General features: G+C 48.0%; 4 protein-coding genes across 7 annotated transcripts in view; 2 read left to right on the top strand and 2 right to left on the bottom strand.

Annotated features, from left to right (window-relative positions):
- LOC146009858 (uncharacterized) overlaps window positions 1-27,997 on the bottom strand; it is a 360,424-nt gene that overhangs the window by 154,715 nt on the left and 177,712 nt on the right. The gene's annotated exons all lie outside the window — the stretch shown is intronic.
- The window catches only part of LOC146009862 (uncharacterized), a 151,902-nt gene that overhangs the window by 45,501 nt on the left and 78,404 nt on the right, over window positions 1-27,997 (top strand). The gene's annotated exons all lie outside the window — the stretch shown is intronic.
- Window positions 37-16,984, top strand: LOC146009890 (uncharacterized). The gene is made up of 4 exons (XM_083150488.1): window positions 37-134; window positions 13,108-13,200; window positions 14,194-14,310; window positions 16,195-16,984. Exons 1-4 carry the CDS (start codon window positions 122-124, stop codon window positions 16,755-16,757), a joined length of 786 nt encoding a protein of 261 aa, XP_083006614.1. The 5' UTR covers window positions 37-121; the 3' UTR covers window positions 16,758-16,984.
- On the bottom strand, window positions 14,986-26,894 carry LOC146009885 (uncharacterized). 2 transcript variants are annotated; one of them, XM_083150479.1, is made up of 5 exons: window positions 26,711-26,894; window positions 25,631-25,749; window positions 25,150-25,284; window positions 24,994-25,078; window positions 14,986-22,378 (listed from the first exon to the last, which is right to left on the bottom strand). In XM_083150479.1, exons 2-5 carry the CDS (start codon window positions 25,706-25,708, stop codon window positions 21,135-21,137), a joined length of 1,542 nt encoding a protein of 513 aa, XP_083006605.1. In that variant the 5' UTR covers window positions 25,709-25,749; window positions 26,711-26,894; the 3' UTR covers window positions 14,986-21,134. The 2 variants fall into 2 exon arrangements, with proteins under 2 accessions (XP_083006605.1, XP_083006607.1); XM_083150481.1 differs by lacking the exon at window positions 26,711-26,894 and having other exon boundaries at window positions 25,631-25,798.

The raw sequence follows: 27,997 nt of genomic DNA, 5'->3' as shown, positions 1-27,997 counted from the left end.
GAAATGTGAAAGAAATAGAATATGTACGGCCATGTTCCTGTAGTCCTCAAATGCAACCACATGTGTTACTGTAAACAAGAACTCGTCTCAATCCAATCGTGACCCACTGACGGCCTCCTCGATGCTGAATCTAGGTGATGTATTATATTATCATGTCCTGATCATTATTCTATAGGGGACATAGGTGCCAGGTCAGCCTATAACGTGCGGGGTTGGGCTTGTCATTTTTCTGAGTTGCTTATTTTTTTGGGGGGTGTCTTGTTGCATGTTTTTTTGGCCTTGTTTTATTTTGGGCTTCGTGTTTTTCCTCTGTAAGTCAGCCAATCAGCACAGAGATAAGGGACAGACAGACACAGGTGAGAACATGATGATCTCCCATTGGGGCAGATGTACTAATCTGCCTATAACGTTTTACACCAGGGTTGCCGACTTTAACATTCTCCTCTCCGGGAGAAGCCCGGAGAGGAGAGATTCAGCAGCCGTTCAGGGGGCGGGGCTTACGAGTGACATCACTAAGCCCCGCCCCCATACGGTTAAAAGCAGCTAATTCAGGGATCTCCATGGAGGGGGCGGGGCTAAAATGACGCGATTGTGCCGTTTTAGCTCCGCCCCCTCCTCTGAGACCCGAGGATTGCGGCATTTTAATGCCGCGATCCGGGGGTCAGCGGCGGTCCCCCCTGAATCCGGGAGGGTTGCCCACCCTTCCGGGGGCCGGGAGGGGGTACCCGATTTTCGGGAGACTCCCGGAAATTCCGGGAGGGTCGGCAACCCTGTTTTACACATAACGACTCCCGCTTGTCCAGCATAACGTGGAGAAGCGGGCAAACGTTATAGGCAGATGTATTAAGCAGATAAGGAGAGCCGCTATCCCCAGCGTGAACGGCTCTCTTTATCGTCTCCCTCGCTGCCCCGCACATATGCACTTGCCGCCCCCCCCCGGCCAGCTTCCTGGGCATGCGCGAGATCTCGCTAAAACCGCGAGGACAACGCTAGCCCTGAGCTGGTGAAGCGGCCGGGGCGAATTAACGCCTTGAAGGCTGTTAATACATCGCCCCGGCCACTAATCCCTGGGGGGGATTGCAGGGGACAGCCCTGCCGAGCGTAACTCGGCGGGGCTGTCACTAGCACACGTTCGGTGAGCTAGTGATACATTAGGATAAGCGTAATCCCCCCCAGTTAACCAGCGTTTTGCACTTAACGCTGGTTCATACATCTGCCCCAGTATCTCTGTTTGTGGCTGTCTGCTGTGTGTAGTCACTAGGGCTAATCTGATTTTACCAGTGATGCTTGTTGGAAGATTGTTTCATCTTTACTTAAGGTGCCCATACACGGTACAATGTAACGGTTGCGGTGCGCGCTCCCACGCACATGACGTCGCACGGCACAAAAAGTATGCGCTGCACTAGATTGCATTGCGTTCAGAATGCATGCGATCTGATCTAGTCCAAAACGCATGGTGTGTATCGCACAGTGTATGGGCACCATTACAGCGCTGACCGCTCAGTCCCTGTGCCGCTATCCGCGTCGACAGCTGCAGGGTGACAAAGCCCTATCCCCACGACAGCGACATCGCTGTCCCTGCTGCCAGCTCCGGGCTGCACTGGAGATCTCGCGTGAGTAGCGAGATCCCGTGCATGGCCAATACATCCGGCCAGGGGGAAGGAGACAGCGCGTCAGTGTGTGTGTGTGTGTGTGTGTGTGTGTGTGTATATATATATATATATACACACACACACTAATATATGATGGGGATAACACAGCTCCCCACACACGCTGATATGTGGTATTATTATATAGGGGAGAGGGGACGGTACAGTGATATATGATGGGGATAACACAGCTCCCGGCACACGATGATATGTGGTATTATTATATAGGAGAGAGGGGACGGTACAGCGATATATGATGGGGGATAACACAGCACCCGGCACACGCTGATATGTGGTATTATTATATAGGGGAGAGGGGACGGTACAGTGATATATGATGGGATAACACAGCTCCCGGCACACGCTGATATGTGGTATTATTATATAGGGGAGAGGGGACGGTACAGCGATATATGATGGGGATAACACAACTCCCGGCACACGCTGATATGTGGTATTATTATATAGGGGAGAGGGGACGGTACAGTGATATATGATGGGGATAACACAGCTCCCGGCACACGCTGATATGTGGTATTATTATATAGGGGAGAGGGGACGGTACAGCGATATATGATGGGGATAACGCAGCTCCCGGCACACGCTGATATGTGGTGTTATTATATAGGGGAGAGGGGACGGTACAGCGATATATGATGGGGGATAACACAGCTCCCGGCACACGCTGATATGTGGTTTTATTATATAGGGGAGAGGAGACGGTACAGTGATATATGATGGGGATAACACAGCTCCCGGCACACGCTGATATGTGGTATTATTATATAGGGGAGAGGGGACGGTACAGTGATATATGATGGGGATACACAGCTCCCGGCACACGCTGATATGTGGTATTATTATATAGGGGAGAGGGGACGGTACAGTGATATATGATGGGGATAACACAGCTCCCGGCACACGCTGATATGTGGTATTATTATATAGGGGAGAGGGGATGGTACAGTGATATATGATGGGATAACACAGCTCCCGACACACGCTGATATGTGGTATTATTATATAGGGGAGAGGGGACGGTACAGTGATATATGATGGGATAACACAGCTCCCGGCACATGCTGATATGTGGTATTATTATATAGGGGAGAGGGGACGGTACAGTGATATATGATGGGGATAACGCAGCTCCCGGCACACGCTGATATGTGGTGTTATTATATAGGGGAGAGGGGACGGTACAGTGATATATGATGGGGATAACACAGCTCCCGGCACACGCTGATATGTGGTATTATTATATAGGGGAGAGGGGACGGTACAGCGATATATGATGGGGATAACACACCTATCGGCACACGCTGATATGTGATATTATTATATAGGGGAGGGGGGACGGTACAGCGATATATGATGGGGATAACACAGCTCCCGGCACACGCTGATATGTGGTGTTATTATATAGGGGAGAGGGGACGGTACAGCGATATTGATGGGGGATAACACAGCTCCCGGCACACGCTGATATGTGGTATTATTATATAGGGGAGAGGGGACGGTACAGTGATATATGATGGAGATAACACAGCTCCCGGCACACGCTGATATGTGGTATTATTATATAGGGGAGAGGGGACGGTACAGTGATATATGATGGGGATAACACAGCTCCCGGCACACGCTGATATGTGGTATTATTATATAGGGGAGAGGGGACGGTACAGCGATATATGATGGGGATAACGCAGCTCCCGCCACACGCAGATATGTGGTATTATTATATAGGGGAGAGGGGACGGTACAGCGATATATGATGGGGGATAACACAGCTCCCGGCACACGCTGATATGTGGTATTATTATATAGGGGAGAGGGGACGGTACAGCGATATATGATGGGATAACACAGCTCCCGGCACACGCTGATATGTGGTGTTATTATATAGGGGAGAGGGGACGGTACAGTGATATATGATGGGGATAACACAGCTCCCGGCACACGCTGATATGTGGTATTATTATATAGGGGAGAGGGGACGGTACAGCGATATATGATGGGGGATAACACAGCTCCCGGCACACGCTGATATGTGGTATTATTATATAGGGGAGAGGGGACGGTACAGCGATATATGATGGGGATAACACACCTATCGGCACACGCTGATATGTGATATTATTATATAGGGGAGAGGGGATGGTACAGCGATATATGATGGGGGATAACACAGCTCCCGGCACACGCTGATATGTGGTATTATTATATAGGGGAGAGGGGACGGTACAGTGATATATGATGGAGATAACACAGCTCCCGGCACACGCTGATATGTGGTATTATTATATAGGGGAGAGGGGACGGTACAGTGCTATATGATGGGGATAACGCAGCTCCCGGCACACGCTGATATGTGGTATTATTATATAGGGGAGAGGGGACGGTACAGCGTCATATGATGGGGATAACGCAGCTCCCGCCACACGCCGATATGTGGTATTATTATATAGGGGAGAGGGGACGGTACAGCGATATATGATGGGGGATAACACAGCTCCTGGCACACGCTGATATGTGGTATTATTATATAGGGGAGAGGGGACGGTACAGCGATATATGATGGGGGATAACACAGCTCCTGGCACACGCTGATATGTGGTATTATTATATAGGGGAGAGGGGACGGTACAGCGATATATGATGGGATAACACAGCTCCCGGCACACGCTGATATGTGGTGTTATTATATAGGGGAGAGGGGACGGTACAGTGATATATTATGGGGATAACACAGCTCCCGGCACACGCTATGTGGTATTATTATATAGGGGAGAGGGGACGGTACAGTGATATATGATGGGGGATAACGCAGCTCCTGGCACACGCTGATATGTGGTGTTATTATATAGGGGAGAGGGGACGGTACAGCGATATATGATGGGGATAACGCAGCTCCCGGCACAGGCTGATATGTGGTATTATTATATAGGGGAGAGGGGACGGTACAGCGATATATGATGGGGATAACGCAGCTCCCGCCACACGCCGATATGTGGTATTATTATATAGGGGAGAGGGGACGGTACAGCGATATATGATGGGGGATAACACAGCTCCTGGCACACGCTGATATGTGGTATTATTATATAGGGGAGAGGGGACGGTACAGCGATATATGATGGGATAACACAGCTCCCGGCACACGCTGATATGTGGTGTTATTATATAGGGGAGAGGGGACGGTACAGTGATATATTATGGGGATAACACAGCTCCCGGCACACGCTATGTGGTATTATTATATAGGGGAGAGGGGACGGTACAGTGATATATGATGGGGGATAACGCAGCTCCCGGCACACGCTGATATGTGGTATTATTATATAGGGGAGAGGGGACGGTACAGCGATATATGATGGGGATAACGCAGCTCCCGGCACAGGCTGATATGTGGTGTTATTATATAGGGGAGAGGGGACGGTACAGCGATATATGATGGGGATAACGCAGCTCCCGGCACACGCTGATATGTGGTATTATTATATAGGGGAGAGGGGACGGTACAGTGATATATGATGGGGATAACACAGCTCCCGGCACACTCTGATATGTGGTATTATTATATAGGGGAGAGGGGACGGTACAGTGATATATGATGGGGGATAACACAGCTCCCGGCACACGCTGATATGTGGTATTATTATATAGGGGAGAGGGGACGGTACAGCGATATATGATGGGGATAACACAGCTCCCGGCACACGCTGATATGTGGTATTATTATATAGGGGAGAGGGGACGGTACAGCGATATATGATGGGGATAACACAGCTCCCGGCACACGCTGATATGTGGTATTATTATATAGGGGAGAGGGGACGGTACAGTGATATATGATGGGGGATAACACAGCTCCCGGCACACGCTGATATGTGGTGTTATTATATAGGGGAGAGGGGACGGTACAGTGATATATGATGGGGGATAACACAGCTCCCGGCACACGCTGATATGTGGTGTTATTATATAGGGGAGAGGGGACGGTACAGTGATATATGATGGGGGATAACACAGCTCCCGGCACACGCTGATATGTGGTGTTATTATATAGGGGAGAGGGGACGGTACAGTGATATATGATGGGATAACACAGCTCCCGGCACAGGCTGATATGTGGTATTATTATATAGGGGAGAGGGGACGGTACAGCGATATATGATGGGATAACACAGCTCCCGGCACACGCTGATATGTGGTATTATTATATAGGGGAGAGGGGACGGTACAGCGATATATGATGGGGATAACACAGCTCCCGGCACACGCTGATATGTGGTGATATTATATAGGGGAGAGGGGACGGTACAGCGATATATGATGGAGATAACACAGCTCCCGGCACACGCTGATATGTGGTATTATTATATAGGGGAGAGGGGACGGTACAGTGATATATGATGGGGATAACACAGCTCCCGGCACACGCTGATATGTGGTATTATTATATAGGGGAGAGGGGACGGTACAGCGATATATGATGGGGATAACGCAGCTCCCGCCACACGCCGATATGTGGTATTATTATATAGGGGAGAGGGGACGGTACAGCGATATATGATGGGGGATAACACAGCTCCCGGCACACGCCGATATGTGGTATTATTATATAGGGGAGAGGGGACGGTACAGCGATATATGATGGGATAACACAGCTCCCGGCACACGCTGATATTTGGTGTTATTATATAGGGGAGAGGGGACGGTACAGTGATATATGATGGGGATAACACAGCTCCCGGCACACGCTGATATGTGGTATTATTATATAGGGGAGAGGGGACGGTACAGCGATATATGATGGGGGATAACACAGCTCCCGGCACACGCTGATATGTGGTATTATTATATAGGGGAGAGGGGACGGTACAGCGATATATGATGGGGATAACACACCTATCGGCACACGCTGATATGTGATATTATTATATAGGGGAGAGTGGACGGTACAGCGATATATGATGGGGGATAACACAGCTCCCGGCACACGCTGATATGTGGTATTATTATATAGGGGAGAGGGGACGGTACAGCGATATATGATGGAGATAACACAGCTCCCGGCACACGCTGATATGTGGTATTATTATATAGGGGAGAGGGGACGGTACAGCGATATATGATGGGGATAACACAGCTCCCGGCACACGCTGATATGTGGTGTTATTATATAGGGGAGAGGGGACGGTACAGCGATATATGATGGGGATAACACAGCTCCCGGCACACGCTGATATGTGGTGTTATTATATAGGGGAGAGGGGACGGTACAGCGATATATGATGGGGGATAACACAGCTCCCGGCACACGCTGATATGTGGTATTATTATATAGGGGAGAGGGGACGGTACAGTGATATATGATGGAGATAACACAGCTCCCGGCACACGCTGATATGTGGTATTATTATATAGGGGAGAGGGGACGGTACAGTGATATATGATGGAGATAACACAGCTCCCGGCACACGCTGATATGTGGTATTATTATATAGGGGAGAGGGGACGGTACAGTGATATATGATGGGGATAACACAGCTCCCGGCACACGCTGATATGTGGTATTATTATATAGGGGAGAGGGGACGGTACAGCGATATATGATGGGGATAACACAGCTCCCGGCACACGCTGATATGTGGTATTATTATATAGGGGAGAGGGGACGGTACAGTGATATATGATGGGGATAACACAGCTCCCGGCACACGCTGATATGTGGTGTTATTATATAGGGGAGAGGGGACGGTACAGCGATATATGATGGGGGATAACACAGCTCCCGGCACACGCTGATATGTGGTATTATTATATAGGGGAGAGGGGACGGTACAGTGATATATGATGGGGATAACACAGCTCCCGGCACACGCTGATATGTGGTATTATTATATAGGGGAGAGGGGAAGGTACAGCGATATATGATGGGGGATAACACAGCTCCCGGCACACGCTGATATGTGGTATTATTATATAGGGGAGAGGGGACGGTACAGTGATATATTATGGGGATAACACAGCTCCCGGCACACGCTATGTGGTATTATTATATAGGGGAGAGGGGACGGTACAGTGATATATGATGGGGGATAACGCAGCTCCTGGCACATGCTGATATGTGGTATTATTATATAGGGGAGAGGGGACGGTACAGCGATATATGATGGGGATAACGCAGCTCCCGGCACAGGCTGATATGTGGTGTTATTATATAGGGGAGAGGGGACGGTACAGCGATATATGATGGGGCTAACGCAGCTCCCGGCACACGCTGATATGTGGTATTATTATATAGGGGAGAGGGGACGGTACAGTGATATATGATGGGGATAACACAGCTCCCGGCACACTCTGATATGTGGTATTATTATATTGGGGAGAGGGGACGGTACAGTGATATATGATGGGGGATAACACAGCTCCCGGCACACGCTGATATGTGGTATTATTATATAGGGGAGAGGGGACGGTACAGCGATATATGATGGGGATAACACAGCTCCCGGCACACGCTGATATGTGGTGTTATTATATAGGGGAGAGGGGACGGTACAGTGATATATGATGGGATAACACAGCTCCCGGCACACGCTGATATGTGGTGTTATTATATAGGGGAGAGGGGACGGTACAGCGATATATGATGGGGATAACACAGCTCCCGGCACACGCTGATATGTGGTGTTATTATATAGGGAGAGGGGACGGTACAGTGATATATGATGGGGATAACACAGCTCCCGGCACACGCTGATATGTGGTATTATTATATAGGGGAGAGGGGACGGTACAGTGATATATGATGGGGATAACACAGCTCCCGGCACACGCTGATATGTGGTATTATTATATAGGGGAGAGGGGACGGTACAGCGATATATGATGGGGATAACACAACTCCCGGCACACGCTGATATGTGGTATTATTATATAGGGGAGAGGGGACGGTACAGTGATATATGATGGGGATAACACAGCTCCCGGCACACGCTGATATGTGGTATTATTATATAGGGGAGAGGGGACGGTACAGTGATATATGATGGGGATAACACAGCTCCCGGCACACGCTGATATGTGGTGTTATTATATAGGGGAGAGGGGACGGTACAGCGATATATGATGGGGATAACACAGCTCCCGGCACACGCTGATATGTGGTATTATTATATAGGGGAGAGGGGACGGTACAGCGATATATGATGGCCGACATGGGTTTAGGACAACAGGTCATTAGTTAGACCGTCAAAAGGTTGACATGGGGTTTTTCACTGTTTTTTGACCCAACATGTGCCGACAGGCTGTATTTCATGCCCTACATCCACTAGGGTGTGGTGGGAGAATAAAATAGTGTGATAAGCGCAGCATGGTGAGTGCATGCGGTGCACTGGAAACTGTGTCCATGTCAACTGTGTCGACATTCGGGTAAATAAATCTGTAAAAAAACACATTTTTGACTTTTTGAATGTCAACTTAATGATTGTGTCGACCTTTTCACCCGTTGACCTAGAACCATGTCGACCTAATGACTGTCGACCAACTTGCTGTAGACCAAAGGTTCCCAACCCCTTCTAGACTCCATGTGTCCAAAGCCACAGGGGGTCTCCATATTGCTCTGAGACACGTTCTAATGCTGGCTACACATCAGACCAACTTTCCTCCAACCATCCAACTAGTTGGCTGGTTGGTCTGCAAATCTGGTACTGTATGGGGGCAAATGGCAATAAGCAATTATATATATTAAGATCTTTTAGTCTTTCCTGGTGCGTTTTGTGATGTAGGCCATGCACCATTTTAGTTGCTCTTCTTTGTACAGTCTCTAATGTATTTATATCCTTCTGGAGATATGGCCTCCAGAACTGAACACAATACTCTAGGTGAGGTTGTACCAATGACCTATACAGTGGCATTATTACTTCTTTCTTTCTACTGCTGATACCTCTCCCTATGCAACCAAGCATCTGACTTGCCTTCTTCATTGCTTTGTTACATTGCCTACCTGCTTTTAAGTCCCCTGAAATGGTGACACCTAGATCCCTCTCTTCCTCAGTAGTTTCCATTATAGTGCTATTTATACTATATTGAGTCTTTGGATTTCTGAGACCCAAGTGCATGATTTTGTATTTTTTTGCATTAAACTGTAGTTGCCATTCTCTTGACCATTTCTCTAATCTACCTAGATCCATCATTTGTTTTACCCCTTCTGGTGTGTCTACCCTGTTGCATACCTTTGTGTCATCTGCAAAAAGGCACATTTTACCCTCAATTCCATTTGCAATATCACCAATAAAGATATTAAAAAGCACTGGTCCAAGTACAGATCCCTGGGGTACTCCACTTGTAACCTTTCCCTCCTTTGACTGTACTCTGTTTACTACAACTCTGTATTCTGTCCTGCAACCACGCTCTTATCCATTCAACTATCTTAGAATCCAATCCCAAGCTTTCAAGTTTATTTAACAGTCTGCGATGTGAGAAAGTGTCAAAAGCCTTACTAAAGTCTAGATAAACCGCATCTACAGCCCCACCTTGATCTATTACTTTAGTCAAAAAGTCAATAAGATTTGTTTGACATGATCTTCCCCCAGTAAACCCATGCTGTTTTGGATCCTGTAAATTGCTGGTTTTGAGATATTCTACAACTCTGTTTTAAGAGTGTTTCCATCAATTTCCCTACTACTGATGTAAGGCTCACTGGTCGATAGTTGCTTACCTCTTCCTTGTTTCCAATTTTGTGCAGTGGGACTACATTCACTGTTTTCCAGTCCTCTGGGATTACTCCAGTAGCTAGTGACTGTTATTGGTTTTACCAGCTCCCCTTTGAGCTCTTTTAGTATCCTTGGATGTATCCCATCTGGCCCCATTGATTTATCCACTTTCAGTTTTGAGAGTTCTGTGAGGACTTTCTCCTCTGTAAATGTACTTGTCTCTCCCTCAGTTTTCTGACTATACTTGCAACTTAACTGTGGCCCCTTCCCCTCTCTTTCAGCAGTGAATACTGAGCAGAAATAATTATTAATATGATATGTAATTACATTGTCCCCCTCAAGAAAACTTCCACTCTCTGTCTTTAGTCTTATTATTCCACTTTTTCATTTTCTCCTTTCACTTATATACCTAAAAAAAGTTTTGCCCCCTTTACCCACTGACTGGGCCATTTTCTCTTCAGCCTGTGCTTTTGCACATCTGATTACCTTCTTAGCCTCCTTCTGTCTAACAAGATACACCTCTTTGTCCTCATTTTTCTGCTTCTGCTTAAATTTCTTAAAGGCCAACTTTTTTGCTTTCACAATACTGGCTACTTCTTTCGCAAACCACAATGGCTTCCTTTTTCGTGTGTTTTTCCTAACTCTTTTGACACAAAGTTCTGTTGCTTTTAGAATTGCACTTTTATTTTTCCCACTTCTCCTGCACTCCTTCCAAGTTCCTCCACTCTGCCAAAGAATCCCTTACAGCAGTGGTTCCCAACCCTGGTCCTCAAGTACCCCCAACAGTGTACGTTTTCCAGGTCACCCGGCAGGTGCACTCATTATTCAGGCACATTTGAAAAGATCCACAGGTGGAGCTAATTATAGCACTTGTGATTCTGTGTGGAGACCTGCAAAACATGCACTGTTGGGGGTACTTGAGGACCAGGGTTGGGAACCACTGCCTTACAGTGTTTCCCATCTCTACAAAATCAGCCTTCTTAAAATGCTATGTTCATCTTTCTGCCTATATCTATTCGGTTTTGATCGGCATTATCTTCTGTTGCAGTGGATAGGCTTCCTGTTCCATTTGCCTGCAGAGACAATACGTCTAGGTTGGGGGATCAGATTTCTTCCTTTTTATTTGGTTCACTGCCCCCCTCTGCTAGTTTAAATAGTTGCTGATGAAGCTTCCTAACTTCTCACTTAATATTCTCGTTTCCCTTGAAGATGGGTGCAGGTCATCACTTTTATATAAGGCTCTGTCTTGCCAGGTAGCTTGACTTTGACCTAAATATCCAAATCTCTCCTCGTTTTACCAATTCCTTAGCCAATCATTGAAGTTTCTGATTCTCAGAGTTCTATCTTCCCCTTGGTGTACTGGCAATACTTCTGAGAGAGTTACAGTGGTTGCCACCTGTTTTAGAGCAGTTCCTAACTTTCTAAATTCATCTTTTTTGGCCATGACTTCAGCATTAACCAGGTCATTTGTTCCTAGGTGGACAATGACATCCACCTCCCCATCTTTCTTGTTATATTAGTCTAGTCCTAACTGTGCTCAATGTTAATGCTATCTGTATATATATGTATATAGTGTGGTTACGGTGTGGATGTAATAATGGTGCCGTTGTACCGTACTATTGCATGCTTACTGTGTGATCCGAGAACCGATGACCCCAGGGCACCGTGCAGAGCTGTAAACGCTGTCTTTCTCAAGGCGGAGATGACCGCTAGGCAAAATGAATTGCACGCATGACCCTGGGATCTTCCCAGGCGGTAAACCTGCGGCAGATTGGCGCCCAAAGCTGGAGGAGGTGCTACAGGCTGGCGCCGCCTCCCCTATGCTGGTCCTCCCCCACCTTATAATAAAATGGATGACTAGGTCCAGCCTGCGCCCCGGTGGTCTAGTGGAGTTCCTGCCGCAAGCAGCAGTGTCCACGCCAGCCGCTAGGTGAAATTAATTGCACGCATGGCCCCGGGATCCTCACAAACATGCACTGCTAATGTGATAAGAGGGCTTTATTTTCACAACACCTGGTCTTGGTGGTCAGGTTTTGGCTTTCTGTTATGTCTATAGCAGGATGTGGCCCTCAGGCTGCTATTGAACTACACATCCCAGCATGCCCTGAAACATTTTTATCATGGCCAAATAGCAGAACTGTGGCAAGGCATGCTGGGATTTGTAGTTCTGCAGCAGCCGGAGGGCCACTTTTCCCCCACGTCTGGTCTAGGGTCTCAGAAGTTGATCACCGGATCCTACTCTGCTGGGTCTGCCGTTGTGGTCATGGATGGAGCCATCGATGCTGCCCTGCTAGTGGCTCTGGCCACTGTGGCCGTGGCTTTTGAACCTCTGGTGGGGTCTGGAAACTTAGGCAGTGGGTCATGGTCATGGGTGGGTGTCTATTGCAGTACAGTATTCCAGTTTTCCCATGGTTGGGCCAGAGCATTCTTCATCTGTCATGAGAGATCATTTCTTTTTTTGTAGGCCATCCACCGTGTCACACCCCATGTCTTACAAAAGTAATACTGTTGCAGGGGATATCCTGCACCCCAGAACAGACCTTGTGGCTGGGTCTCAGGTCGCCCTTGTGGGTACCCTCACAATCTGTTGGATTACTAACGCTTCAGCCACAGTATACCTTGATGATGGCCATCTTGCTGCTCCCCGTGACTCCTGGCTATATGTCTCCGAGTTTTGTCTCCGTCACTTCTAGGGTCCGTCCTGCCTCTGACAACTACTATTTCTTTTGTTTCAGGTCCAGGATCTGTTTACCGCCCTGGCGAAGAGGGTATGTCTGGTGCTGGTTTGGCCGGGATCATCTCTATGGCTGATAATCCTGGGACGTCAGGTGAATTAGTTGCCAATGCCCCTTTAGTTGGGGGGTGTCTCCTACAATCAGTGGGTCGCGCAAGGACTGTTCTAAAAGTGCTGGGCCTGACAGGCACAATCGGCGTAGGTCCATTTGGAGTTCAGATGCCGATGGCGGCCTTTTGGGTGGTAATGCGCTAGAATAATTGAGCACATCCTGCAGGGCAGGGAGGCATTGGCAGCAGCATTGGAGAAGACCATCCTATTCATAGCCAGTGACCTGAAGTGCACACAATGTTATCAAACCTTCATTTGGTGCACAACATGTTTACTGTGGACATGAGGCCCTCGATTTCGAAGATGTAGAAGCTTGGTTGGACATCACACTGCCAGATTTAGGGAGTAGGAATCTTCCATGGGTGCAATGAGCAGGGGGCTTAAGAGTTACTTTTACTGTGCAGTTGTGAACTAGTTGTCGTGGTACGTCCCAGAATCTACAATGTGCAGTTGTGGACTAGTTGTCGTGGTACATCCCAGAATCTACAATGTGCAGTCGTGCTGTCTTGTTGTGTGAAAGGTAATAGAGGCGGTATGGCAGTGCCCTTTTTCTCCTCTCCTCTGGTGGACCTGGTCCTTTCTCTGGTCAGAGTTGTCTCCAAGAAAGCATCAGGTAAGTAAAGGCTGATTGTTCTTATGTCCTGTCGCTATGCCTGTGGGTGGCTCTGTCTGTACTTTTTACCTAGTTTGAACCTTCTCCGCTGAGGGTTGACTGATACAGGGAAAATCAAGATCAAATAAAACGGCCAAGATCAGGATTAGAGATTCCATTTTGCAATAGTTTAGCGGGGAGCTGTTCAGGATTGCGCTGATGGCAGTAATTCCCAGTCGCAGTGGCTGACGAAACCCGTTGGAGTTTCAGGTTTTGGAGCATATATTCGATGGACCTGTTGCGGCTGGCAGGGGTGTTTGACCCAGTACCGTTTGTTGCAGCTACGACTGCCGCAGTTGGTAACACGTTTCTCATGTTTTCCAGGTTATCAGGCAGGCATGGACAGCTTAGCAATGCCTGCTGCCTGCCCAGATACTGATCAATCAAACCATGCCAGTTGGATGGAATGGGAGGAATTCCGCTCCTCAAGCGCGTATAGAGGTAAGAGCGGGCATCGGTCAATGCTTTCCTTTATTTGGGGTTCCAGGCAGGTGGACATTAGCCATGGTTTCTGGCTGACCAATCTGAATGATGGTCAACCCTTCTTGAAGCCAAGATTTGCCCAAATCTTTTATGATTGCCAAAGCTCTGAATGGTATGGCTCCTGTCACTGGGTACAGAAGATGTCCTATGGTGGTCAGGTTCTTGCCACATTTGCATTCGGCTATGGAGTGTGGGCCCGCACCCTGGGAGTGTCCCATTTTCTGTTGACCTTTTCTTTGCCTTGTCACAGTGCCGTGCCTAGAAGTCCATTGTGGGTGAGGCAGAGATTAGATTTGTTATGTTGTTTCTGTGCAGGGGAAATACTGGCTGCTTTAGCATGCAGCCCACAAATACTGGCTGCTTTATTGTTACACTGCAATTCAGATTTCCGTTTGAACACACCCCACCCAAATCTAATCTCTCTGCACATGGTACATCTGCCCCACCTGCAGTTAAGCATGGTTATACCCAGTTCCTTTACTTACAAAACATGAATCAGGCCCCAAGTTTATCCAACTGTTGTGGTCGCTGGCTGTCCCTTGCACTTTGGACTTTCGGATCTCCCCTATGTCTTCGGTGCAGCCTCCCCAGTATTGGGGGATATGGCAGGTGCATTTGGACAGTTCCCATAGAACGAAGTACACACTTGGTTCAGTCTTGAAATGATTTGTGCTTTCCTCGGATCTGTCGTCCTCTGAGTTTGGAACTCAATCATTTCAGGTCAATGATGCCACAACCGCTGCCGCGGTGGGTCTCTCCATACCGGAAATACAAGGCGTGGCTATTACATAATGCGACTGTATTTGCAACACGTAAACCATAGAGTGTGACTTACAAGGGGGTAGGGGGGACATTAAACTTGGACTATACCAAAAACGATTTGTTGCAATTGTCCGATGACTCAGTGCCCTAACGATAGCATTCACAGCAAACATCAACAATGAAACTGTTAGGCAAGTCTTAACATGACAAAAGTTTGTGCCAAGATGGGTTCCGAGACGTCTCGCTGTCGAGCAGAGAAAAATGGAAAAAAAAAACGAATTTGTATAGAGAGGTTTGGAATGAATTCAAGCAGATTCCTGTTTTTTTTTATTTTATATAAAGTTATTACATGTGACCCAGCATGAATCCTCCAGTACGATCCTGAGACGGAACACCAGCCCATGCACTGGGAAACCTCATCACCAAGACTGAAGAAAGCACGTCAACCCAAATCCAAATTTAAAGCTATGTTAATTGTTTTCTTTGATATCAAGGCTGTTATTCTGACAGACTGGGTACCAAAAGGTGCAACAGTGACTCGGCATTACTACAAAAAATGTTCTAGAATCTTTGTAGGAAGGACTCAGAAGAAAGAGAACCACACAACTCTCTCTGTGATGCCGTTTTGCCCTGGAAAAAGAATTCGGTGCTAGATCACCCGGACTTAGCACTGAGTCACTTCTATCTATTCCGTAAAGTCTGTATTCAAGGGAACCCATTTTTCAAGAAAATGACGGAGCTGAAATGATAAGCTAGACCATGGTTATGGCCAAAGCATTATATATATATAACGCAACGCCAAGCGGTTCCAAAGGGGAGTACGTAGAAGAGAATTGTAGCATCAGTCTCGTTATTTAATAGCCACACCTCGTACAAGCACTTGTGCATTATGTACGGCAAATGCCATGACCAGGTCTACAGGTTGCTTGCACCTGTTTTGTCGGCAGCATTTAACATGAGCCCGGTCATCACCCCCTCCTCGGTGCACTCCCCTCCCCCCCAATAATGGCTCCTGTTTAGTTTCATTGTAATCTTGTTGTCTAAACAGTGTCTGATGGGAACCTCCTACTTTGTTTACAGGTGGATTTGACGTTAAATCGGTGTGGATTGTAGGAGACTCTTGTGTGTACTGGGCCTCCAAGACCACAGTGGCCCATGACACGTCCATTTTTCCAGAGGTGCATAGAATAAGGTGGCTAGGGTTGGAGGATATGTGTTGGGGTTCCCTTACTGAAGTATTGTTAGCCGCCGTGCAGAGGTTTGGAGTCCCTAAAGTCCTACTTGTTCACCTTGGTGGAAATGACATGGGGACAATGAGTTCGTTAGATTTGCGATGGTCCATAGTGAGGGATTTGGAGAAGATCTGTGATGCGTGGACTTTTTGCAAGGTAGTATGGTCCGACATTGTTTCTCGGCGCATTTGGGACAAGGCGAGGAGTAATCCTGAAATCGATGTGGCCAGACGCAAAGTTAATTCTGCTGTGGGCAAGGCCATATTAGCTAAAGGGGCAGCAGTAGTGAATCACCGCCTGATACGGTTCCATGATGCCCATTTATATCTTCCTGATGGTGCCCACCTAAACGCTGAAGGCCTCTCACTCTTTACAGAGGACCTTTTCAGAGGCATTTACAAATTAGTTTAGGCGATATAGTGCGAGTGCACTACAACATTTTATTAGTTGCGTATACTCCTTTAATTGGCCAATGCTGACGACACCCGACCGGGGTTCAGCAGCACCTCCCTACCGGGTGGGGCTACAACAGCCTTAAAGGAGGCTTTTTCCAGTTTCAATTTATTGGTCATTCATTACTGTGCACCAAACCAATTACTGTTTTGTTCCTTGTCAATAAAAAGGTTTTTTTACACCAATACTCTGTGATTTTGTTTTTTTTAAACAATCACATGGTGGGCCAATGCAACTTATAGGGGTGTATTCAATGCCGTGGGCAAGCGGTGACAGTGAGCAGGGCTTCCCAGTAAGTATTCAACTCACCCCCCTCATACGCCAATTCCCCCTCGCTCTGTTTTTTGAGCGAGGGGGAATTGGAGTATTTGGCTGCAGAAGCAGCAAGACTCGCTGCTAAATACAGCGAGTTTGCTGCTTTAGCCGTAGGTCTCGCTGTTTGAGGGAATCCCCCTGTTTGAGGGATTCCCCCAGAACATTGAATAGGGTGAGTGGCTGGCGAGGGGGTTAAACAGCGATCCTCGCTGTTTAACCCACTCGCCGCGGCATTGAAACCTACCCAGAGTCTTAATATTTATAGAGGAGAGGGGACAGTACAGTGACATATGATGGGGATAACGCAGTTCCCGGCACACGCTGATATGTGGTATTATTATATAGGGGAGAGGGGACGGTACAGTGATATATGATGGGGATAACACAGCTCCCGGCACACGCTGATATGTGGTATTATTATATAGGGGAGAGGGGACGGTACAGTGATATATGATGGGGATAACACAGCTCCCGGCACACGCTGATATGTGGTATTATTATATAGGGGAGAGGGGACGGTACAGTGATATATGATGGGGGATAACACAGCTCTCGGCACACGCTGATATGTGGTATTATTATATAGGGGAGAGGGGACGGTACAGTGATATATGATGGGGATAACACTGCTCCCGGCACACGCTGATATGTGGTATTATTATATAGGGGAGAGGGGACGGTACAGCGATATATGATGGGGGATAACACAGCTCCCGGCACACGCTGATATGTGGTATTATTATATAGGGGAGAGGGGACGGTACAGTGATATATGATGGGGGATAACGCAGCTCCCGGCACACGCTGATATGTGGTATTATTATATAGGGGAGAGGGGACGGTACAGTGATATATGATGGGGATAACACAGCTCCCGGCACAGGCTGATATGTGGTATTATTATATAGGGGAGAGGGGACGGTACAGTGATATATGATGGGGGATAACACAGCTCCCGGCACACGCTGATATGTGGTATTATTATATAGGGGTGCGGGGACGGTACAGCGATATATGATGGGGATAACACAGCTCCCGGCACACGCTGATATGTGGTATTATTATATAGGGGAGAGGGGACGGTACAGTGATATATGATGGGGGATAACACAGCTCCCGGCACACGCTGATATGTGGTATTATTATATAGGGGAGAGGGGACGGTACAGTGATATATGATGGGGGATAACACAGCTCCCGGCACACGCTGATATGTGGTGTTATTATATAGGGGAGAGGGGACGGTACAGTGATATATGATGGGGGATAACACAGCTCCCTGCACACGCTGATATGTGGTATTATTATATAGGGGAGAGAGGACGGTACAGTGATATATGATGGGGATAACACAGCTCCCGGCACACGCTGATATGTGGTGTTATTATATAGGGGAGAGGGGACGGTACAGTGATATATGATGGGATAACACAGCTCCCGGCACACGCTGATATGTGGTATTATTATATAGGGGAGAGAGGACGGTACAGTGATATATGATGGGGATAACACAGCTCCCGGCACACGCTGATATGTGGTATTATTATATACGGGAGATGGGACGGTACAGCGATATATGATGGGGATAACACAGCTCCCGGCACACGCTGATATGTGGTATTATTATATACGGGAGATGGGACGGTACAGCGATATATGATGGGGATAACACAGCTCCCAGCACACGCCGATATGTGGTATTATTATATAGGGGAGAGGCAACGGTACAGCGATATATGATGGGGATAACACAGCTCCCGGCACACGCTGATATGTGGTATTATTATATAGGGGAGAGGGGACAGTACAGTGATATATGATGGGGATAACACAGCTCCCGGCACACGCTGATATGTGGTGTTATTATATAGGGGAGAGGGGACGGTACAGTGATATATGATGGGATCACACAGCTCCCGGCACACGCTGATATGTGGTGTTATTACATAGGGGAGAGGCGACGGTACAGCGATATATGATGGGGATAACACAGCTCCCGGCACACGCTGATATGTGGTGTTATTATATAGGGGAGAGGGGACGGTACAGCGATATATGATGGGGATAACACCGCTCCCGGCACACGCTGGTATGTGGTGTTATTATATATGGGAGAGGGGACTGTACAGTGATATATGATGGGATAACACAGCTCCCGGCACACGCTGATATGTGGTATTATTATATAGGGGAGAGAGGACGGTACAGTGATATATGATGGGGATAACACAGCTCCCGGCACACGCTGATATGTGGTATTATTATATACGGGAGATGGGACGGTACAGCGATATATGATGGGGATAACACAGCTCCCGGCACACGCCGATATGTGGTATTATTATATAGGGGAGAGGCAACGGTACAGCGATATATGATGGGGATAACACAGCTCCCGGCACACGCTGATATGTGGTATTATTATATAGGGGAGAGGGGACAGTACAGTGATATATGATGGGGATAACACAGCTCCCGGCACACGCTGATATGTGGTGTTATTATATAGGGGAGAGGGGACGGTACAGTGATATATGATGGGATCACACAGCTCCCGGCACACGCTGATATGTGGTATTATTATATAGGGGAGAGGGGACGGTACAGCGATATATGATGGGGATAACGCAGCTCCCGGCACACGCTGATATGTGGTATTATTATATAGGGGAGAGGGGACGGTACAGTGATATATGATGGGGGATAACGCAGCTCCCGGCACACGCCGATATGTGGTATTATTATATAGGGGAGAGGGGGCCGTACAGTGATATATGATGGGGGATAACACAGCTCCCGGCACACGCTGATATGTGGTGTTATTATATAGGGGAGAGGGGACGGTACAGTGATATATGATGGGATCACACAGCTCCCGGCACACGCTGATATGTGGTATTATTATATAGGGGAGAGGGGACGGTACAGCGATATATGATGGGGATAACACAGCTCCCGGCACACGCCGATATGTGGTATTATTATATAGGGGAGAGGGGACGGTACAGTGATATATGATGGGGGATAACGCAGCTCCCGGCACACGCCGATATGTGGTATTATTATATAGGGGAGAGGGGGCCGTACAGTGATATATGATGGGGGATAACACAGCTCCCGGCACACGCTGATATGTGGTGTTATTATATAGGGGAGAGGCGACGGTACAGCGATATATGATGGGGATAACACAGCTCCCGGCACACGCTGATATGTGGTGTTATTATATAGGGGAGAGGGGACGGTACAGCGATATATGATGGGGATAACACAGCTGCAGGCACACTACCCTTTGTTCACATTTCTATAGCGCACACATATACTGCAGCACCGTGAAGTATTTACTTTGACCATCAGCCCCCGATGCAGTGGAGCTTACACTCTTCCTCACCACATGTACACACACAAATTAGTGAAGCTGCTTCTGTCGAATGTCGATTATTCTACCAGTCGATTTTTGGATTGTGGGAGGGAACCCAGAGAGATATGTGAAGAACATACATACGGTAACGTAAACCTCTACTCCAACCATACTGCCCTCAGGAGCAAGGAATTGACTGTGAGCTATGGGTGCAGCTAAGCCATTACAGCTGGTTGCATGTATCATTCTAAATTCAGAAAAAATAGTCTGAATGAATAGCCCTATAAATCAGTTTACCGCACCTGTTTTATCTGAATAAGATACTAAGTATTCCCACAAAACGTTGATTCTCTGATGAGGCAGCAGACTGCGCTACGGCGTACGAATAGTCGCTGTAGATGGAGCCACAAGGGTGGTTTAATATGTAACAAGACCTCACACGTGTGTCATGTTCTCTCTTTCTGTCTAATTTCCCAGCAGGCCAGAGTAGACCACCGCTTCCCCTCACAACCACTAGACCGCGCCATGCTTTCACCATAGCTAGTGCAGTCTATTGAGGGGAAGTGGTGCACAGGTGAGAGGTCTTGTTCCCTCAATTATTGATCCACCTGTGTATAACGTCGGTCTCTCACATCACTACAGTCCAATGCGTGGAGGAGTCATGTGTTTGGCCATGAAGGAAGCTGGGATTTCACCTCTCCTAGATGTATCAGCATGTGCCACTTAAAGTCGGCTCTGCGCTTGTAACATTTGCCGCATTGAGGACAAGAAAACGTCTCCTTCTTCTTAGGAACGTGGACGCTCATATGCTGCTTCAGGTTACTCTTCTGTTTAAAGCGTTTTCCGCACTGGGGACAGGCGTGGGGCTTTTCCCCAGAGTGTATATTCAAGTGTTGCTGCAGATGGTTCCTCTGCACGAAGCCCTTCCCGCACTCGGTGCAGGTATACAAGGCGTCCCCCGTGTGGAGTCGCTGGTGCATGACGATGGCGGCTTTGCTGCTGTAAAACTTTCCGCACTCCGAGCAGGAGAACGGCTTCTGCCCGCCGTGTTGGACCTGGTGTCGGACCAGATGGGATTTGAAGAGGAAATGCCTGCCGCAATCGGAACACACAAAGGGCTTCTCCCCATCGTGGATCCTCTGGTGCACAGCGAGAGCGGGTTTGGACGACATGCATTTGCCACACTCTCGGCAGGTGAAGGGCTTCTCTGTTGTATGGGCTGTCTGATGCCTGGTCAGGGCCGAGTTACAAGAGAAGTGTTTTCCACACTGCGGGCAAGGGATGGTCTTGCTTCTGTGGATCCGCTGGTGTTTAATGAGGCGCGAGTTGGTGGGGTAAGACCTCTCACAGTCCGTGCAGCAATACAGACCTTCAGCGTTGGGTTCCACTATCTGAGAAGCGTTCAGTTTTCTACCAGGCTTCCTCCGGATGGACCTGGATGGTGAATGGTCGGAGGTGGGATAAACATCGGTGTCTTCTCCTGAGTTGGACTCTTCCTTTATATGTACAGATGTGTAGTCATTCTCTGTGAGACTTCCCTCCAAGCTGGAGACTGATTCCTCCTTCATATTGATGGTTGAGTATGGGGTATCATCTGTGGGGGTATAGGCGTCACAATCTGTGAAATCTTCTTCATCAGAGATAGATTCTACCTTAATATTAATAGAAGAGTGGTCTTCCTGGGTATAAGTGCCCAGGAGGTCTTCTGTGACATCTGCAGAGGAGTGTTTTGTGTCACCATCTGTGAGATTCTCCATGGATTCATCTAGGAGAGATATCTGTGGTTTCTCACGTGAAGTAGTGACCTTCCCGATAAACCCTCTCGGATTGTCCTCATGAACAGGACTGTCCTCCTTAGAAGACTTCCTGGACCCGTGGAACCCTAAACTGGTATCTGATCCATCTGTGAGGAAACGAGAGAGCAGGTTAGCAAAGTAGCAGATAGGAACCCAGAACATTTTCTTATACAGTGGAACCCGACCCCTGGTAACATCCTAATATCACACTAAAGCACCAGGTCACACCAAGGTTTTTGGAACCTTCTCCTACCCATTTTTTTTTTTAACCCTTTTACACGGCGTCCCCGAGACAAAAAGCTTGCAAAAGCTGCTGGGCTGCCCCCAACCTCCATCCCTGAGGTGAATGGATGCCACACACAGGCATCCATTCACCTCCTTCCACGACTCCGCTGCTGCCATAGTACAGCAGACAGAAGCGGAGGTTGTACATGCCCCCTGCCCCACCTCCGGACTGACCGCAGGATGCTGTGATTGGGAGGAACGGGCTCCCACCATTGATCGGATGACCCGGGTTACCCGTTTACACTGCCCCTGAACATGGGTCTCACCCATGTTCAATCCGGAACATTTCCCGTGTTGAATTACCAGGTCTTTGGACACGGGTTATTTTTAAGGGGCCCATTTACACCACTGGGTCGACCCAGCAATAACGGAAATGTTCTTGGTGTAAAAGGGGTATAAGTAGACTCAAGCTTTTGCAGACACTATCATCCACCGCCTTCACCATCCAGACTGCAGTGATACTAAATGCTACCGGCATAAACACGATGCGTGTGAGCATCCAATCACTTTCCAGCCTCTCCTTCCTATCAGACACCCCTTCCCTGCTCTTTAGTTACATCAAGCCAGACTCTGGAGCAGAGTTTCCCCAACCACAGTCCTCAATAACAGGCACAAAAAGGTTATGACTTATTAAGGGGTTTATTCTGGTTCGGGCGGCTGGGCCGTAAGCGTACGTTCCGTTTTTTTTTTTTTATCTGCGCATGCGTACCTTCCGCAATGCGCAGGCGCGACGACTCCACAACGCTCACGGACGGGTCTTTCCGTGCGAAAAAACCTGTCCGCAAGAGTACGGTCATTGTGGGCGGCATGGGGGCGTGTTGAGGGGAGCGGCCGAAATAATGAGGGAAACTGGGCGTACACATGGGCATACACAGGGGTGTGCACAAAAAATGTACGGTGCTACTACCGCCTCGATCGGCGACAGCACCGTGCATTTCAGACACAAAACAGGCGGCCGCCCCCGCCACCTCCATACCACCCCTACAGATAATGCATGAGAGCGGACGCCTGGGTCTGCTAATTAACGCTGATTACTACTCAAACACATACACCTGAATGTAATAAGCAATGCTGCAGTCTATTACGTCCAAACCATTATTTCACTACCTGCAAGCCACACACAGCCCACAAACACATTGGAAGCTTATTTTTCTACACTTCTCTACATGTAAAGGTTGGTTTTATTTAAGGTAAGAATCTTTTTAAGACCTGCTTATATATATGCCAAGGTAGGTATTTGGAAACCATTTATACACATTCACTAAGTGTTTTCATATACTTTAAACAGCAGCACACTCAATCTACACACGTCGACATGTGTCAACCTTTTCACTCTTATACAAACATAGTTTTTTAAATTATGATAAAAACACATAAACCACATCTAACAGCTACAAGGATGTTTCTGCAATGTGTTAAGGCCATGGCCACTATTTAGTTAAAATGTATTTTTATTAGGCTGTTCATTAAGGTAGACAATTGAGGTAATAGAAAACAATAATTGATGAACAATTAGAATAATTAATTTAATTGTCTTAATCATAGTTGAAAGGCTAGATTAGCAGGGCCATATATGTGAAGGGTATGCCAGCGTGCACGGACATACGCTCACTCTCAAGATCAGTGACATACGCTGAGTTTTCCATTGAAAACAGGCGAGACCCGTCCATGCAAGGTGGCGAACGCTCAGATAGCCGTAAGATGTCGGTGTAAAAACGGACGAAAGCTGTCCGTATACGGTGGCGTACGCTCAAGTGTACGCCAGTTATCGGTGTCTAGGAGGAGATCCGTCCGTGTACGGTGGCGTACGCTCAAGTGTACGCCACTCCCCTTTGTCGGTGTTTGTGACCGTCCGTATGCGGATGTTTTGTGGGTGGACTTTCGCTCAACGTCCGCGTACGGGAAACGTACGCTGATACGGAACGTACGTATGTTTGGCCGCCTGAACCAGAATAAGGCCCTAAGTACCTGTTATTTTGATTTAACCATCTATGCTCAAGCCTGAACATCACTGAACTGGGGAATGTGCGTGTGCCTTAAGGACTATGGTCAGGCACCCCTGCTCTGGAGTCTCCAAGAATTTAGTTCCACCTCCAGTTCTGGAGGAACCCTGTGAATAGACACTGCCACTACAGGGAAAGTGACCAGTCATAGCTTTATTGGACAGAGAGAAGGATGTTACAACAGTGATGACACCAACACTCACATCTGTATTATCTTTAGATGGGGAGGATTTTATTATCAGCAGAACCAGAGCTTTGCACATAAATATATGACAGCGATGTACGTGACCTTACAATGAAACATATGCGAATATAAAAGATGGCATTTATGTCCCCACACCCTGGAGAATCGGCCTTCATAAGAGAATGCTGTGTAGCTGCTCCCTTACATTCTCTACAAAATATGACAATTGATTTACAAACTCGCTCCTTACCATCTGGGCATACCGCCTGGCTATTGTCCATGATCTCCAACTTACAAACATCTGCGTGCGCCAATGTCTGCTTGGTGGCTGACTCCTATATAAAATGAGAATACCATCATCATGAAGCATCCATTTACTGTATAACGCCCCATTCCCAGCAGTCACCTCTCCGGTCAGAAGCTGAATGATCTTGTTGGTGAGATCCAGGATCTTCTGGTCATTGTCCCTCTCATGTATCAGTGAGCTAGGGGGAGGTTCAATGATGACCCAGCCCTCCGACTTTCTCACGACAACATTGTCCTACAAAGTGGAGAAAGCCAATTAATGTCACTGTGCAAAGAGGAAGACATCTCTGACTACAAGCCAACTGCAACAGTGTTGACCAGTCATCCATAAACCGATACAGGACACTGGTGGTGTGATGTCACAGTGAGGTGTAGGTATATGGTATGGAGCTTCTCAGCAGGGACATGTGACCCATATATAACGTTTGTATGATTATATGAAGTTAGCTGTGTATCTGGGAGATTTCATCTGTCAGCTACACATATATATATTCCTTGTCTATGAAATGACTGCACTGCAGCGGGCCAGGGGAACTATACACAGACATGAAGTAACAATGGTGATACCCCAAATCCCTCACCTCTCTGATCAGCAGACAGATGATGTCCAGTGTAAAATGTAGTATCCTCTGGGTCACCTCGTTCCGGTTATTATCCATCCTAGGTCGCTCTGTTCAGGAAGACTTGAGCCCATGTATATCTGAGGATCATAGGCAGACTATAATAATATACATTCACTGGGGGCTCCTCATACAGTGACACAGGGTATAGGGATATATTAGAACAGGGGGGGGGGGGGCTGGGTGTAGGGATATCAGCATGGGGGGGGGTCCTGGGTGTAGGTATATACTGGCACGGGGGGTTCTGGGTGTAGGGATATACTGGCACAGGGGGGTCTGGGTGTAGGGATATACTGGCACAGGGGGGGGGTCTGGGTGCAGGGATATACTGGCACAGTGGGGTCTGGGTGCAGGGATATACTGGCACAGTGGGGTCTGGGTGCAGGGATATACTGGCACGGGGGGTCTGGGTGTAGGGATATACTGGCACAGGGGGGGTCTGGGTGTAGGGATATACTGGCACAGTGGGGTCTGGGTGCAGGGATATACTGGCACGGGGGGTCTGGGTGTAGGGATATACTGGCACGGGGGGGTCTGGGTGTAGGTATATACTGGCAGGGGGGGGGTCTGGGTGTAGGGATATACTGGCACGGGGGGTGGGGAACTGGGTGTAGGTATATACTGGCACGGGGGGTCTGGGTGTAGGGATATACTGGCACAGGGGGGTTCTGGGTGTAGGGATATACTGGCACGGGGGGGGTCTGGGTGCAGGGATATACTGGCACAGGGGGGTCTGGGTGTAGGGATATAATAGCACAGGGGGGTTCTAAGTGTAGGGATATACTGGCACAGGGGGAGTGGTCTGGGTGTAGGGATATACTGGCACAGGGGGGGGTCTGGGTGCAGGGATATACTGGCACAGGGGGGTCTGGGTGCAGGGATATACTGGCACAGGGGGGGGGGTCTGGGTGTAGGGATATACTGGCACATGGGGGTTCTGGGTGTAGGGATATACTGGCACAGGGGGGTCTGAGTGTAGGGATATAATTTAGCACAGGGGGGTCTGATCAGGGATATAATATAGCACAAGGGGGGTCTCACCTGTCCCCGTGTTCTCCTCAGGGCTCATATATTATATACATACTCATATAGCTGCCTGTCAGTTAGTGTGTGGTGTTTTCCTACCACTAGAGGAGAACTTCTACCTCACAAGATTTCGTATCTGCCGTACGTGAGAACATCGCCATTTTGCCGAAGACACGTGTGTGCATTGTGATGGGCTTATGACCCCGATAAAATGGCTGCCGGGGCTGAGAGCGCGTATCTGACACTATCTCCCTCCAGCAAGGCGGCGGCGCTCTGAGCATGCGCACTAGCAGCAGGGGCGGGACCGGACCTGGCCGCCTGCAGTCAGATAATAGGTTGGGCAGGGGGCGTGTCCAGGGAGGCCGGGCCAATCAGGCCGCAGACACTCGCTTTGGGAAAGTGGCGGGAACCCGGCTGTTACCTCAGAATCAGGTGTGGTGACTGACGACGAGTCCCCGGGGGAGAGAGATCCCTGTGACGTGGGGTGTGAGGCAGCTGCCGTGTGTGTGTGTGTCCACCTGTGATCAGGAGCTGTCATTGTGATATTGCACATTGTGTTCTTCTATACATCACATTCTCCTCGCTTCCTGTATGATTTCATAGATGGGGCACACACTCTTTATAGGGGTATAGCGCAGTGGTTCTTAACCTCGGTCCGTAGGTACCACCCAACAGTGCATGGTTTCCACAGAGTCACAGGTGAGGTAATTAGCCCCAGCTGTGTGTCAGCGAATGAGTGCTCCTGCCGGGTGACCTAGAAAACATGACCTGTTGTACTTGAGAACCACTGGTATAGCTGATCGACCCCCCTGAAGGTGCCCATACACATTGCGATAGTATAGTGCGATGCGTTTTGTTCTTTAGTATGGTGCTGTGCGATTTTGCCACTTTTGAGTAACTTGTACTTTGCGATTTTTTTACTTTATTTTTTTATTTTTATAGTATATAGTCACCTAATGTTTTCGGTATATCGCACCGCAAAAGTGCGGCGATGTAGTACAAAAAGTACTGCCTGCACATCCTTTTTGTGCTATACAACATCGCACTCGCAGGTACGCGCATCGCATCTCCACAGAAACACGGTGCGATTATAAGCACATGCCATGCATTTTGAACTTAAAAGTTCAAAACGCATGTGACAATCGCGACTTGTATGGGCACCTTGAGTCTAACTTAGCAGGATCGACTAAGGGTGGTCGCCATAACATGGTTGACCTGGCGTCTGGATACCCTGTATGTTTTCAGTTATTGTATAAAAATTTGTAGTTGTTCAACCAACTTGTTTTCCATTTATAAACGTAT

This window comes from Crinia signifera, chromosome 6, assembly GCF_055691185.1.
Source record: "Crinia signifera chromosome 6, ASM5569118v1, whole genome shotgun sequence".
NCBI lineage: Eukaryota > Metazoa > Chordata > Amphibia > Anura > Myobatrachidae > Crinia > Crinia signifera.
Note: the sequence above shows the minus strand (reverse complement) of the source record. Positions and strands in the feature narration are given on the sequence as shown.

Bases quoted from the DNA above. Each gene is read 5' to 3' on its own strand.
- LOC146009890 (XM_083150488.1), top strand. The intron at 13,201-14,193 runs GTGAATTAGTTG...CATGTTTTCCAG, and splicing joins TGATAATCCTGGGACGTCAG to GTTATCAGGCAGGCATGGAC. The intron at 14,311-16,194 runs GTAAGAGCGGGC...CTTTGTTTACAG, and splicing joins CTCCTCAAGCGCGTATAGAG to GTGGATTTGACGTTAAATCG.
- LOC146009885 (XM_083150479.1), bottom strand. From the start codon at position 25,708: ATGGATAATAACCGGAACGAGGTGACCCAGAGGATACTACATTTTACA. The intron at 25,079-25,149 runs GTGACTGCTGGG...CATTTTATATAG, and splicing joins TTCAGCTTCTGACCGGAGAG to GAGTCAGCCACCAAGCAGAC. The intron at 22,379-24,993 runs GTAAGGAGCGAG...GTTTCCTCACAG, and splicing joins CCAGGCGGTATGCCCAGATG to ATGGATCAGATACCAGTTTA.